The 14,949-nt window shown below is 53.2% G+C and overlaps 1 protein-coding gene across 1 annotated transcript; it reads left to right on the forward strand.

Moving 5' to 3' along the window:
- The first annotated feature begins 3,598 nt into the window (after positions 1–3,598).
- Positions 3,599–11,495, forward strand: PPIF (peptidylprolyl isomerase F). The gene is made up of 6 exons (XM_030799148.1): positions 3,599–3,902; positions 5,244–5,274; positions 5,835–5,923; positions 7,658–7,754; positions 8,487–8,562; positions 9,869–11,495. The coding sequence occupies exons 1-6, from the start codon at positions 3,708–3,710 to the stop codon at positions 10,002–10,004; spliced, it is 624 nt and encodes a 207-aa protein (XP_030655008.1). The 5' UTR covers positions 3,599–3,707; the 3' UTR covers positions 10,005–11,495.
- Positions 11,496–14,949: the final 3,454 nt, after the last annotated feature.

Here is a 14,949-nt window from a genome sequence, read left to right on the forward strand (position 1 = left end):
ACCCCAAACCCCTCAAGCATAACCAGACAGATGAAGTCCATGGCCTCATCCTACCTAAGGACCATTGTCTAGGCTGGCAGCACAGGTTGTATGACCCAGTGACTGGCACTGGTAATGATCTCAGCCTTCATGATGTTATAGAAACCCCACCTCATGCCCCCAGTGGGGCTACCTTCACCCCTAGCCCCTCCTGGAGGGTCTCTCCAGAACAACTGTAACTTTGTACCCCACGACAACCACAGCGTTCACTCCTGCCACGCACAGAGCCACCTGGGAGAGGTTCGTTCAGCAGTTCCACCATCTCAGGGCACCGTAACCTCCTGTCCCTGTCTTTGTCCTTCTGAATCCTCAGGGTGAAGCTCAGGGCTCAGAACACAGTAGGTGCTCTGAAAACATGTCTGCTGAGTGAACTTTGCAGAAAGGGCCCTGGGGAGAGTGAAGAGAGGGTCTGACCACAGTCCTGGTACTGCCCAGCTGTATGGCCTCGGGCCACTCCCCATCCGTCTCTGAGCTTCAGTCCTCTCACCTGTACAGTGGAAATCAAAGCTTACAAACTATCAGCCCAGAGTCCTCATCTAGTTTGGATATGGTGTTTACAGTTCATTCAGTGTTTAATTTTATTTTGAAATTCATTTCAAAAATGTGAAAACTAGATTTCTATAAAACTTAAAGTCTTCAGCTTTTATTGAAAGATGAGAAAACCTGAGTGGCCTGTGTGGACCCATAGTCCCATATACAATAATTGGCTGGCCTCGGCAGCAGCTACCTCTTTACCTGGGACATTCGTTAGCTATTTGGATACAGTGCCACCTCCCCTCACTCCCTACATACTTACCAGCTTGCACCACTCATGTGTATCACCTGCCTGGCCCCTGCAGGCATCTGAGTTTGCAACCCCTGAATGAGATTCTGAGCTTAGCACAAACTGATTGTTCTTTGGCTTTGTGAGGCCTAGAGGTGGTGTTACAGGATCCCTAGGTGACAAAACCCATCAGCACCCTGGATAAAAAACCATGTGAGCTGAGTGGAGAGAAACACTGCTGTTTCTGAGGATAACACAGTTTATAAATAGCCTCAGAGCCAGGTGAGTGCTAACACCTGCCTGATGTCACCTGGGCCCAGAACCCTCAAGGGCTGGGCATGTGTTCAGCTCATGGCTTAGCCTATGGACTATCCTTCTTCCTGATACCACTGAGAACAGCACAGGAAGGGATGATATCATAGCTAAGCCTTTGGGGAAGGTACGCTTTTCTCTGGCTCAGGAGGTAGTGATGACATTTGATTTTCCAAAGAGAGTGGAAGGAGTAACATGAATGAAAGAAGCTGGTTCCCAGTCCAGAGTCCTCAGCATGGAGTCTTTGCACTATTGATGGCTCCCCAGTGCTATCCAACAATGTCAGACCTCAGCCAGGGTCTGTGATTGGGTCCCCACAGGCCTTTCAGCTCATGCTCACTATTAAAACCATCTCCCTAGTCCCTGAGCTCCATAGCCCTCTGGCCAACCCCACCGTTTCTATCTTACTGTGTTGTCTGCCCAGGCTTATCTCTCTTGCCTCCCCACCCTGTCCCAAGGACCAGCTTCGTGGTGAGAGTGAAAAGCGTTTGACATGCAACAACCCTGATTGTGAAGTCAGACAGACTGGTCCCGGCTCCAACAGCCTGTCCTTGGGCAATTCACTCCCCAGCCCCTGGGGCCTGGCTTCCCCATCTGCAAAACAGAGCTGTCTCTCAGGCAGAGTTCACAGCTGGGAAAGGGTTCTGAGAACTGAAGTGGTCAAGTGAATGAAGGCAGCACTCCCCTGGGGTGGGGATGCTCATGCGTCATCAGGATGGGGCATAAACTGAGTCCCCCCCAGGAGCAGGCTTGAGAAACAACAGGGTACGCTGAGCCACCTGCTGTGGCTGAAGGTCCTGTGAGCTCAGGGCCTGGAACTGGCCGCAGGGAAGCCTGGGGCCTTAAGGAAGCTTCATGACAAGGCACATGGCGTGATTCCTCCACTCTCAAACCCACAGGATGCACTGGTAGAGGAAGGTCTGGGACATGTGCTGAGGGCTCAGGCCTGCTCGCCTCAGGGCACAGCCATGAGAAAGGAGGGGCTGCTCCCCAGGGCAGAGTGAGGCCCCATTCTGGGCTGGGACCTGGAATGCATCCCACCTGGGCTTCACTGGGTGCTTAGGCCCCTCCTAGGCCAGGAATCAGAGAAGGGGGCTATGAACTTCCAGAAGCCAAGCTAGCCAAACTTCCAGAGGCCAAGCTAGCATTCTCATGAAGCTAGGGCGCTGCTCTGACCTCATGAATTTGCTTGGCTGGCATTTTGCTGCCTGACCTGTTCCCATGAGCCCATTCAGGATCTGGGGCAGGTCAGTCCAGAGCTGGTCCCTGCTCAAGCCCACCTGCCTCCAAGGCTCAGCCCCACCCCTTTCTCTGGCCCCTCAGGCCTCTAACTGAGACCACAGCTCTCTGAATCCCAAACCGTGAGAAAGACAGTCCAGACTCTGTCCATCACAGAAGCTCACAGGCACAGTACTTAGTTGACAAATCCATCTCTCTCTAGTTCATTTTATCGTAAGAACAGACCTGAGAAAAAAGCAGGATGAAGAGCATGATCACACCCTTACCCTCCAGATGGGAAACTGAGGCCCAGAGAGGCCTGGAGCACTGGTGCAAGCTGGCAGCAGGACTCCAGGGCTCGCTAGCCCTAGCCAGTGCCTTCCTGTGTCCAGGCCTCAGCTTCCCCTGGGGACAGTACAAGTGTCGGGCCACATGCTCTCTCAGGTCCCTGCCTGGCGTCCATTTATTGCAGGCCTCCCACCACCTGGCAGTGAGGGTGGCTCTGGCTGCTGGGAAACCCACTCTCAGCACGTGGGGTTTAAATGCTCCTGCTGTGGGTCTCCCCACTGAGTCCCCTCCCGGGGTGCATGCTGATGGGAGGGGGCAGGTGGCCGTCTGCCCCGGCTGGCCGGGGACCGGGGCTGTCAGTGTGGGTCCTAGGAGGAGGGATCAGACCCAGTCCTAGGGAGGGCTGGGGGCCTGGAAGGAGCATGATGAGCCCAGGCTGCGTTTTCAGTCTTGCTGGAAGCAGATCTGGTCCCTAGAAACAACTAGAGACAGGCCCAGGCCGGGACAAGCAGGCTGGGGGCATCATGGGAGGTGTTTCAGCTTATCTCCTCCCTCTTGCGCCTCTAGCTCACTAATCCCGCCTCTCATCTCACCTTTCTCTAACCCTCTGGGACTGCAGGACCTAGGGCAGCAGGGAAGCTTATTTGGCCTGAGCCTTTACCTGTAAAGGGCTCAAAGGTAGACTTTTGCTATTATATTCAAATTGCAACGTGTAGATGCTCATATTTTGGAGTCAATTACGTTTTAGCAGTTTTTCTCTTTTTAAAAAAATCTGCTGGTACCTTAATAAACATGGAACCAGCAGCCTTTTGCCGGGTGGTGTCTGTCCTCCGGGTCTCTGGGCCTGGAGGCAGGAGTGTTTCAAAGCACTTCACGCTCCGCGGCCCCACCGGCTGGCTGCGCTGCCCGCGGCGGCCGGCAGGGGTCGTCCACGGACAAGCCTGGAGGAGGCGGGACGGGGGCGGGGCCGCGAACCTGGGCAGGCCAATAAAGGCTGCGGCGCGCTGCTGCCGGGAACTCGGCCTTCTGGGCGCGCGCGACCTCCGTTTCTGATTTCTGTGTTCTCCCCGCCCGACCCGCGCCCGCGATGCTGGCGTTGCGCTGCGGCTCCCGCTGGCTCGGCCTGCTCTCCGTCCCGCGCTCCGTGCCGCTGCGCCTCCCCGCGGCCCGCGCCTGCAGCAAGGGCGCCGGCGACCCGTCCTCTTCCTCCTCCTCCGGGAACCCGCTCGTGTACCTGGACGTGGGCGCCGACGGGAAGCCGCTCGGCCGCGTGGTGCTGGAGGTGAGACCGCTCGCAGGGCCGGCCTGGGCGCGGGACACGGGCCCGGGGAAAGCCCTGGGCCCCGGGCGGCGCGGTGCCGGGCGCGCTGGGTGACCTTGGGCCTCCCCATGCCGGGTTCTGGGCCTCAGTTTCCCCATTTCTGAGAATGGGCGTCAGAATGATTTCTTCCGGCCTCCCTCGGAGCACTGGAGCGGGGGAGACGGGAGGGAGGGCACGTGTGGAGGAGAAAGCTCAAGGTCAGATCGCAGAGAGGGAGGGCCCTGCACCTCTGGGCCGGCCCGGACACGAGGGAGGGGCTCCAGGAGGCTTCTGGGGCTGAGCCTAGATCCGGAGCGGAGCTCCGAGGTGGGTGTCGGGGGTCTTGGGGTGAGCGTTGTGGCCCAGCGGGTGCTCACGTGGCGGCCCTTGCACAACACGGAGCGCTCCCTGGCTCCGGCCCCGCCCCCGCGGTCGGGCTCACACTCACTGGGGGTGCTGGGAAATGGAGCCAGAGGTGGTTTCCAGCAGTAGTGCGGGCCCAGTAGGCCTGAGGCCCCGGCCACCTGGTGGACCCCAGAATGCCCCTCCTGCGAGTCGGGACACACTCAGAGGCAGTGTGCCCGGCGCCTCAACCCCTGCCACCGTCCTTGGGGGCCACACTCAGCACCTCCCCTAACTCTTTCTTTGGGTCTTTTCTAAAGCAAAGTAAGAAACAGTCACCAGGGTAACTTCAGAGGGAAAGCCCTAGTGGAGCCTTCAGATCGGCCCCACGTTGACAGCAGGGGTCAGTTTGTGTTGACTGGCCCGTTTCCCAGGGAGCCCTTGGTATTTCTTCTTCAGTCTCAGTTTCTTTTGGAAAATAGGGACACCCTTCCTGCTTCCATTTGGTTCAAGGGTGGGTCTTGCAGCTTGGAGGGTAGAAACTGGCTGGGATGGGGCTTCAGCCTTCCCTCCCCACACCCTCATGCCTCTCCCTGGGTCTCAGTTTCCCAACCCGGAATCGAGGAGCTGGACTGGCTTCTACCTTAGACCCACTCTCTTGTCCCTGAATTTCTGATGCTTTGGGCCCAGCTGTGGGAGCACTGCCAGCTGTGTCCACAGAAGTAGGCCAAGATAGCATTGTCATCTCTTCTGACAGATTAGGAAACCAAGGCTACCTCCTCCAGCCTTGGGTTCAGGAAATGGCTCCCAGAAATGATAGAGCTGCCTCCCATGGGGGTTGGCAATAATGGGAATGGAATGTCCACGTGCTTCTTCCTCAGCCTCCTTGGCCGCTGTGGGGGTGGGTGGGTGCTGAGAGACACCCACCTTCACCTGCCTCTCCAATGACCATCCTCTTTTGTCCCTCTTCTCCCCCAACAGCTGAAGGCGGATGTTGTCCCAAAGACAGCTGGTAAGACAGGGCCTGGGGCCTTCTGAGATGGGGCTAGAGGGAAGGGGGCCAGGCAGGGCAAGGTGGGTGGTGTGGTGAGAAGAGTCGGGGCTCAGAGACCCCTGACAGATGGGAGCTCCATGTGTGGCTCAGCCACTGGGTGCCCTGGGGCAGCCCTTCCGTCCCTCTCTGGGCCTCAACGTTGGCTCTGCCCTCCTCTCTCATAGTAGCTGGGAGCCTCAGAGCCAGTGGAAGTTACATGTAAATTTCCCAGACACTTCCCCACTCCTGGTGCCCAATGAGGCAGGGTGATGGGCACACAGCCCTTGAGTCCGTGCCCTGCTGGTGCCAGCACAGCCATGAGCCTGTACTCTTGTCACAGTGCTCAGGTACTGAGGACAGGGAAGGGGAGTGACTTGTCCACTTACATAGCGAGTTGGGCAGAGCAGACCCAAGAGGTGGGCCAGGGTCTTTATCCCCCTGTTCACTGCTGGGGATGTAGCAGGGATTTTGGCTGGAACGGGTATGACCCTGGAATTGGGGCCTGGCCCTGTTGACCTGTGTTTCCCTTCGACCCTCAGAGAACTTCAGAGCCCTGTGCACTGGTGAGAAGGGCTTCGGCTACAAAGGCTCCACCTTCCACAGGGTGATCCCTTCCTTCATGTGCCAGGTAATGTAGTTTCCTCTCCTGTAAGGGGGGATGAGAGCAGGAGCTGCCCTGTGAGTGTGTGAAGATGCCTGGTATGAGGAAGGTGCTGAGCAGGGCAGCTGCAGTTGCTCTGTCGGCCAGGCTGCCCTCCCTGCATTAGCCCTGTATCCAGGCTTCGCTGCACATGGAAGCCCAGCCCCAACCCGCTGCCATTCCAGGCCAGTGGCAGGCCCTGCCCAGGGGACTGGGAGGTGGAGTCTATCGAGAGAGTTGTTTTGGGAGATGGATGTGCTGGGGGTGGCCTTGAAGACTTTGAAGAGCCAGCATATTCCAGTGGTCTCTGACCTTGTTCCCTGTGTGCCCCTGAGCACTGGCCTGGGAGATAAGAGAGGGAGAGAGAGAAGTGGAGGAGGCGGAGGAGGAAGACAGTTCCAGGGCAGGACACACACGCCAGGACTTGGGGCTTCCCTTCCCAGAGAAAGGCATTATTCTCGGTGAAATGAATGTTTTTCGGTCATGTGTCACGCTCAGTTTTCACAAGCATTGGTATTGCTGTGTCAGAGGTTTGGGGGTAGGTGTTGCAGCAGGAGCTGCCCGTGGGTCAGGACCCAGGTGGTGTTGGGGCTGGTCCTCTATTAGCACAGACCTTCAAGATCAGGGATTGGGTGTCCTGGGCAGGCAGAGCCTGGAGGCAGGGGCATGGCTGTCATGACCTCTTTGAAGACCTTTCTGCCTGGAATTCTGTCCCCATTCCCTCCACCCTGACCTGGTGGCCGTCATGGAACCATGGTAAGTGGCAGCGGGTTGGGGCTGGATGTCTGTGTGCAGCGAAGCTTGGATATGGGGTGAACACAGGGACGGCAGGCCTGGCCCAGCCCTGAGGCTGATGGTAAAGCAGGAGCTGACGTGGAAGTCCTGAGCCAGGCTGGGGACTCCAGCGTGGGAGGGTTCCCTGGCACAAGGCGGTGGCACTGGGAGTCCAGACCAGAGTCCTGAGTCATCCGTTGGGAGGGATATCAATTAGGGAGCACCTAATTGACACCTGTGGATGCTTCAGCTGGGCTGGTCAGTTCCCCTCTCTTACCCATGGATCCCATCTCAGGAAAACAGCAGCCAGCCATGGCCTGGGCTGGGCAGCACTAGGCATAGGGGCTGCTACCAGGCTCTTCTGGCCATGGGTGCCCCATGCAGGTTTGGCCACGGCTGCCTGGGCCTTAGCTGAGGCCTGAGGAAAGATGCCAGCCCTGGGCAGACTCTGTCCTGGGTCTGCAAGGGTTGGGAAAGCTGATGGGCTGGGTAAGGGGCAGTGCGCGGACAGTGAGGGGACTCGGCATGGGGAGCTGGTCTGGACCAGCTGCTGGTACTCCCACAGACTAGACTCAGGAACTGGGGGGCTTCTGGCCTCTTCCTTGTTGTCCTCCAGGAGGAGTGGGTTAAATTCTGGGTCACTAAGTATCATCTCAGAATGGCCATTAGGTCTTTTGAAGATTACTTAAGAATTTGCTCAGACAAAAAGTAAGTCATTTGGAAACAAAGGTAGTTACTGTGACAAAAGATATTTAAGTTTTGTCTTTTTTTTTTTTTTTTGCTTATTATTCTTATTATTAGCTCTTATTTTATTGGATGTTTATTGACCCCTTTACCTGAGGGGTGCCAACTGGGTGGGCTTGGGTGGGCTGAGGCTGCTGCCAGCGCCAGGGCCGGGGCCCCCGCCTGCTCCATGGCAGCCACTCAGAAGGTGCTGTGTGCTCACAGGCGGGCGACTTCACCAACCACAACGGCACAGGCGGGAAGTCCATCTACGGAAGCCGCTTTCCTGACGAGAACTTTACACTGAAGCACGTGGGGCCAGGTGAGTGGGGGCCTCCTCTAGGGTGAGTGTCCCCACAGCTCTGACCTGGCCTGGAAGCCCCAGCAGGCCCCGAGAGGCCACATGCAGTCACCGCCCAGTATCTGATTAGGCTCCTTCCTCCCTGCGGCACTGTAGGCTGTCTCAGCATTTCTGGCTTGTTGAGTTTCCCTAGAGTTTTCTCATCTCTCAGTTTAAAAAGCAGGGTTTCCTTTGGGAACTTTGTGGAAGAACCTTTAAGCAGAATGGAGGCCCTGGCCACCTCCCTGTTTGTCCTCTGAGTTTCGGGTTGGAAATTCTAGGACACTTAGAATTGTTGCAGAATGGTCCTTAGGTCCTTTGAGGATTATTTAAAATCTTGCTTAGACAAAAAGCAAATGGTTTGGAAGCCAGAGTGGTTATTGTGGCAGCATCGTGTCACCTATAAGACCCAAGGTAGAATGTGGAGAAGTCTGGAGGTCAGGGCCTGGGGTCCTGCCCCGGGTCCCGCCCCAGCCCTACCACTGAGAGCTTCCACAAGGCCCTGTCCTCTCAGGCCACCCCACTGAGAACTAGCAGGCAGCAAAGGCAGGCACACCCTGGGGGCTGGTATCGGGCCCTGGTTCTCCTCTTCTGGGTCCCAGGATCTGCAGACTCAAATGTCCCTGGTGTGGTTTGCACCGTCTGCCCTTTCAAATGCCCTCCCAGGCAGGTGCCTGCATGGGCAGCGTGGCTCAGCCCTGCTGGTTTTTGCAGGTGTCCTGTCCATGGCTAATGCTGGTCCTAACACCAACGGTTCCCAGTTCTTCATCTGCACTATAAAGACAGACTGGTGAGTTCCCTGCCCCAGGCCCTCTGGGAATGCAGGCAGCCTTGCAGCTGGAGGAGGATTCATGCACTTTTAGGGGCAGGCAGTTTACAGCCAGGCCATCTGCTCTGGGACAGTGGCCCTCTCCCAGGCTGTGTGTTTGTATGAGAAAGAGAAAGTTAGTGGAAGGATCAAGGGAGAATTGGGATTGTTCCTGCACCTCTGTCATGGTTCGGGTTCCCATTGTTGCTGTCACCTGGAATTTTCTCAGTGTGTTCTGCTCATACGCACACACGAAAGGGTTTCTCTACCAGATACATTTGGGAAATGTTGCAAAACATATTATGAGGCCTCAGGAGGGACTGAGTAGAAGCCCACTTGTGTGGTTTTAACATGGAGTTTCCCAGGCTTGTCTTGACCGTGGGCTGAGCCTTGGCAATGCTGCAGCAGACATTTGGATATCAGCAAATTTCCACATGAAGCCCCTGTATTATCATAAGCCTGCAGATAGCTACAGGCCTGTAAGGGCCCTGTTTTCAATGCCCATGGATTTTAGGGATGTCTCTTTCCTACATTTTCCTCTAAGGGATAAATTTCTCTGGCCAGAGTCCCAAATGTCCTAGCCCTGGGGCACCTGGGGATGAACTGGCTGGGAGATGACTTGGTAAAGCCCATTTCCGAGGATTTTAGGGAGACCTAGGTGGGGCGGACACTAGAAGTGTCCAGCCTCCAAGCCCAAGAAATGTGGCCGGCAGGGCTGGGCAGGTCCTTGCTGGTTCAGCCTGCTCTTTGCTCCTTAATGGGACCCCAGTGGATCCTGCAGTTCTGCTCTTGACTGGAACCACGCCAGCTTCGCTGGAGCTGGACTGAGCCGCCTTTTACATTATTGGACTCTCTCGGCTTGAGAGCTGCCCAGGACTCCTCAGTTTCACCACCCTTGTTCCTTTGGCTCTTGACTCATCATGACCGTTAATGTGGTCCCATTTGTATGGACTTCTTCTTTCTTCAGAGCATTTCAGTATCCTGTTACCTCCCCGTGCGGAACAAAGAATACTCCACTTTTGATAGATAGGGTTACCAGGATTCAGGCTATGTGGCCTAAGGCAAGGTCACAACATGAGTGACAGAATGTGTCCTGGAAGCCAGGCATCCTCTGGGGTGTATTTGGGGCGCTCAACAAGTCTTGATCGAGCTTTGGGGGTAGATCTAGCTGTTCCATGGGGATTCTTTTCAGAATTGCTGTTTTCGGTAACTAATTCCATGACCAGGGCCATGGCATTGGATGACATTGCACTACACTGTTGCTCACCTGGGTCACCCATCCTCACAGGTTGGATGGCAAGCATGTTGTGTTCGGTCACGTCAAAGAGGGCATGGACGTCGTGAAGAAAATAGAATCTTTCGGCTCTAAGAGTGGGAAGACATCCAAGAAGATTGTCATCACAGACTGTGGCCAGTTGAGCTAATCTGTGGCCAGGGTGCTGGCACGGTGGCAGCTGCAAATGTCCATGCACCCAGGTGGCCGCCTTGGGCTGTCAGCCAAGGTGCCCGAAACGATACCTGTGCCCACTCCACCGTCACGGTGTGCCTGAGGAAGGCTGCTAGGGATGTCAGACCTCGGCCAGGACCCACCACATTGCTTCCTAATACCCACCCTTCCTCACGACCTCATTTCTGGGCATCTTTTTGGATGCGATGTCACCCACCCCTCGTCAAGCATTGCCTGTGATTGCCCAGCCCAGATTCATCTGTGCCTTGGACATGGTGGTGGTGATGGGTTAGCATCCAAGTGAAGGTCTTTTCCTTGACCAAGGGGGACAGTCAGTTTTGCAAAAGGACTCTAATACCTGTTTAATGTTGTCTTCCTGATTGGGATAATTTAATTAACAAGATTGACTAGAAGTGAAACTGCAACACTAGTTTCCCCATGCTGTGGTGTGACCTGAGTTGGTGACACAGGCCACAGACCCCAGAGCTTGGCTTTTGAAACACAACTCAGGGCTTTTGTGAAGGTTTCCCCCGCTGAGATCTTTCCTCCTGGTTACTGTGAAGCCCGTTGGTTTGCTGCCGTCATTTTTGAGGAGGGCCCATGGAGGTAGGAGCAGTTGAGCCTGGGAACAAACCTCACTTGAGCTGTGCCTAGACAATGTGAATTCCTGTGTTGCTAACAGAAGTGGCCTGTAAGCTCCTGTGCTCTGGAGGGAAGCATTTCCTGGTAGGCTTTGATTTTTCTGTGTGTTAAAGAAATTCAATCTACTGATGATGTATTATACATAAAACATTTCTGGAACATGTATTTGTGTTCACCTTAAATGTGAAAATAAATCCTATTTTCTATGGAAGACTGGTACCTGGTTTCTGGAAGAGGGATCTGTAACTTGGAGCTGATCTTTACTGAGCTCGCCGTGGCAGGTGCCATGCTCAGGATGTTCATGTGGATGGTTTCATGTCATCGTGCTGGCAACTTGTCCTCCCTGCCTTAGAGATGAGGCTCAGACAAGCGACCTTAGCACCCACAGCCTATGCCATGAGCACTGGCTCCACCCTGAATCCCAGCTCCTCCCCTTAAGTGACCCCAAGTCTGTTTCCCTCAGCTGCATAAGGAGGCCATATAGTTTGAATATTTGTCCCCAGCCAAATCTCATGTTGAATTGTAATCCCCAGTGCTGGAGGTGGGGCCTGGTATGAGGTGTTTGGATCATGGGGACAGGTATCTCATGGCTTGGTACTGTTTTCTTGATAGTGAACTATTGCAAGATATGGTAGTTTAAAAGTGTGTGGCACCTCCCCCTGCCCTCTTGCTCTTGCTTTCACCATGTGACATGCCTGATCCCCTTTCACCTTTTGCCATGGTCATAAGCTTCCTGAGGCCTCCCTGGAAGCTGAGCAGATGCCAGCACCATGCTTCCTGCACATCCTGCAGAACCATAAGCCAATTAAACCTCTTTAATAATAAATTACTCAGTCTCAAGTATTTTTTTATAGCAATACAAGAATCCTAACACGGGGTAACAATAAGGCCCACCTCGTAGGGTGGTGATCCACATGAAGTGCATAACGCCGTGTCTGGCACATCTTCCTAAGCACTCTGGAGTGACAAGGATGATGACCTTTCCCTTGTCAGGGTCTTAGGAAAGAGGAAGGATGCCAGAGCAAAGGAGCCTCCATCATCTTGAGGTTAGGAGTGGACTTCCTAGGATAAGCCAGTTCCATTTGGAATTGACTTCTAGGTGTTTCCAAATTCACAGGGAAGGCAGGATTGGAGGTAAGAGCTTCCCTAGGTAGACAGGGCCGTGGCGTGGTCAGGCAGTTGAGTGGTCGGTCAGGCAGGCAGTTCTCAGAGGAAATTTGGGCTCTTTTGAGGGCATCTAACAGAATTATTTCTCACTGGGGTTCCCTGAGTGAGGTTATGTGCAGTCTCAGGTTGATGGAGTCACTCTCAGGTCATGGTGACTGGGGTGGGGTCATTTGGAGTCATGGAGAGTTCCTATGAAGTCAGTTTCAGTAGGACTAGTCTTAAAACAATTATCAAGAGCATTAAGGGTCCTCAAAGCAGACAAGGAGGACACAAGAAGCATGGGCCCCTGAACCCTATTTGCAGTCATAGATGCCCTCCATTTATACTGGGGTTCTGCAAGGGATTTCATTTGAAGAACAGGATCTTGAGCTAAATCATAATTAGTAATTTCTCATCCAGTCCAACACTTTATAGATGGGTAAACTGAGACCCCAAGAGGGATGAAGATTGCCCCATGTGACCCTGTGAATCAACTGGCAAAACGGGCTAGAATCCAGGGTTTTTGGCAGTCTGCAGGGATTTCTGTTGGGGGCCTTCGAGAATGCACAGGTGCCTTTGGGGACATATTGCCAAAGGTTCTCAGGCCACACACATTCAGAGCACAACTGATCTCTGAGGTCAAAGCCCACAGCTTCACCCCCTCTGGAGTTTCCTCTTTTGGGGCTTATGTTTAGTCATTGTGTTTCCTTCTTGCTGAGTGTGTGTGTGCGTGTGCATGTGCGTGTATGTGTATGTATGTGTGTGTCTGTGTGTATCTCCACCCAGAGAAGTCTAAGGTGAGGTGAGGGTGCACCAAACATGCAAAAATCTCCTAAAAACCGAGTTCCCTGAAAGCAGGGCCGTTACCTGTGCTGCTCATTCCCTGAGCTGCCTGCACAAAGGCCTGAGCCTAGTCATATTTCTTGCATAAAGCAAGAACATAAGTAATATACAAATAAAATACTGGCTTGTTTCTGGCCAGTGAGCACTCAATACCTCATGCATAAATGAGGCAGTGAGTCTTACATGTGCACTCATAGATATAATCGTAAGTGATGCCATGTACACGATTTTTTAAAAAAATCTGAAACATCAATTTTATTTTCTGCGATGTGATAGCTTTTCAAAATGATTTCATTGAGGTATATTTACATACAAGAAAAGTCACTTCAAGTGTACACATCAATGACTTTTGACAAAAGCATATACTAGTAATATCTATCACCAAATTAAGATACAGAATGTTTCCATCTTTCCAGAAAGTTCTCTCCGTGCCCCTTCCCAGGCAGCCACTGGATCTTATCCCTGTAATTTTGCCTGTTCTAGAAGTTTGTAGAAATGGTATTGAGCAGGGTTCACTTTTTCATGTCTGGCTTCTCCAGCGTGACATGTGTGAGACTCTAATATGCTTCTGGGTTCTAAAGAATCTTGCTCCATGAAAAGGAATTTCTTAAAGGTTTCCTAGGTATGGGAAGGTCTAAAGCAATGCTTCTAGGAATCACAGAGTGCCAGTAAATCACGTAGATTTCTGGCCATACCTGAGACACCTTTTGAGTATTTGCATCTAGGAATCTGAATTTTAAAATAATAATTCTGAGAGGTGAAGCCAGCTGGACTTCCTGGGTTGAGTGGGGACTTGGGGAACTTTCCTGTCTTACAAGAGGATTGTAAAATGCACCAATCAGTGCTCTGTAAAATGCACCAATCAGTGCTCTGTAAAGTGCACCAATCAGCGCTCTGTAAAACGGACCAATCAGCAGGATTCTAAAAGTAGCCAATCGTGGGGAGGACTGAAAAAAGGGCACTCTGATAGGACAGAAATGGAACATGGGCGGGGACAAATAAGGGAATAAAAGTTGGCCATCCCAACCAGCAGGGGCAACCTGGTGGGGTCTGTTTTTGTGTTGTGGATGCTCTGTCGTTTCCGTCTTCACAATAAACCTTGCTATCACTGGCTTGTGCCATCTTTAAGAGCTGTAACACTCACCACGAAGGGCCGTGGCTCTGTTCTTGAAGTCAGTGAGACCATGAACCCTCCGGCAGGAAGCAATTCCGGACACAATTCTACTAAAGCTTAAGAATTTGATTGTAGCCACGGTGGGTAAGAGTGAAAGGGAAGATCATGGCTCAACACTAGAGTCATCATTTACTTCTGCAAACATTTATTACTGGACTTTCTGGGACTCTAGAGTGACACTCTCCACTTTTAAAAGAGGCCTCACCTAAGGAGTCTGACCGACAAGTCTCAGATGACTGGGTGGGGCACATCCTATTCCACCCAAGCTCTGTAGGGACCAGTGGGCAGGGGTGCTCATCAATAGCGCTGGTCGGAGTGGCCAGCCAGGCATGGTAGCTCATGCCTGTAATCCCAGCAATTTGGGAAGCAGAGGTGAACGGATTGCTTGAGCCCAGGGGTTCGAGACCAGCGTGGTCAACATAGTGAGATTTCATCTCTACAAAAAAAAAAAAAAAAAACTTAGCTGGGCTTGGTGACATGTGCCTGTGGTCCCAGCTACTGGGGAGGCTGAGGTAAGAGGATCACCTGAGCTCAGGAGGTGGAGGCTGCAATGAGCCATGATCATGCCACTGGACTGCAGTCTGGGTGACAGAGCAACACGCTGTCTCAAAAAAAGAAAAAGTGGCTCCCCGTGCCTGTGCCTATGCAGGAGCCTGTGAAAGAAGAAGCTCCTAGAGGGATGGAGGCCCCAGCTCTTGTTTTGCCGTCTAGGAGGAGGGGCTGCCTTGGGTGGGCCTCGGAGAGCATTTCTCAGTGGATTGCGGAGGCCAGAAGTCAGCTCTATGTCCAAGATTCCCCAGAACATGGCAGGTAGAGAAAGTCTTGGGTCCACTCTGCCTCCCAGATCACCCAGCCTGTAGAGGCTGTCCAGAATTATGCTGATAACGTTACTGCTATTCTGTCATATTGTAATCGCTAATTTTATGGGTCAGTTTTTTTTTTGAGATGGGGTCTTACTGTGTCACCCATGCCGGAGTGCAGTGGCACAATCATAGCTTGCTGTAACCTCAAACTCCTAGGCTCAAGCAATCCTCCCACCACAGCACCCTGAGTAGGTGGGACTACAGGCACATGCCACTATGCTTGGCTATTTTTTTTTTATTTTTTTAAGGGATGC

This window comes from Nomascus leucogenys, chromosome 18 (genome assembly GCF_006542625.1).
Source record: "Nomascus leucogenys isolate Asia chromosome 18, Asia_NLE_v1, whole genome shotgun sequence".
NCBI lineage: Eukaryota > Metazoa > Chordata > Mammalia > Primates > Hylobatidae > Nomascus > Nomascus leucogenys.

Bases quoted from the DNA above. Each gene is read 5' to 3' on its own strand.
- PPIF (XM_030799148.1), top strand. From the start codon at position 3,708: ATGCTGGCGTTGCGCTGCGGCTCCCGCTGGCTCGGCCTGCTCTCCGTC. The intron at 3,903-5,243 runs GTGAGACCGCTC...CTCCCCCAACAG, and splicing joins TCGGCCGCGTGGTGCTGGAG to CTGAAGGCGGATGTTGTCCC. The intron at 5,924-7,657 runs GTAATGTAGTTT...GTGTGCTCACAG, and splicing joins TCCCTTCCTTCATGTGCCAG to GCGGGCGACTTCACCAACCA.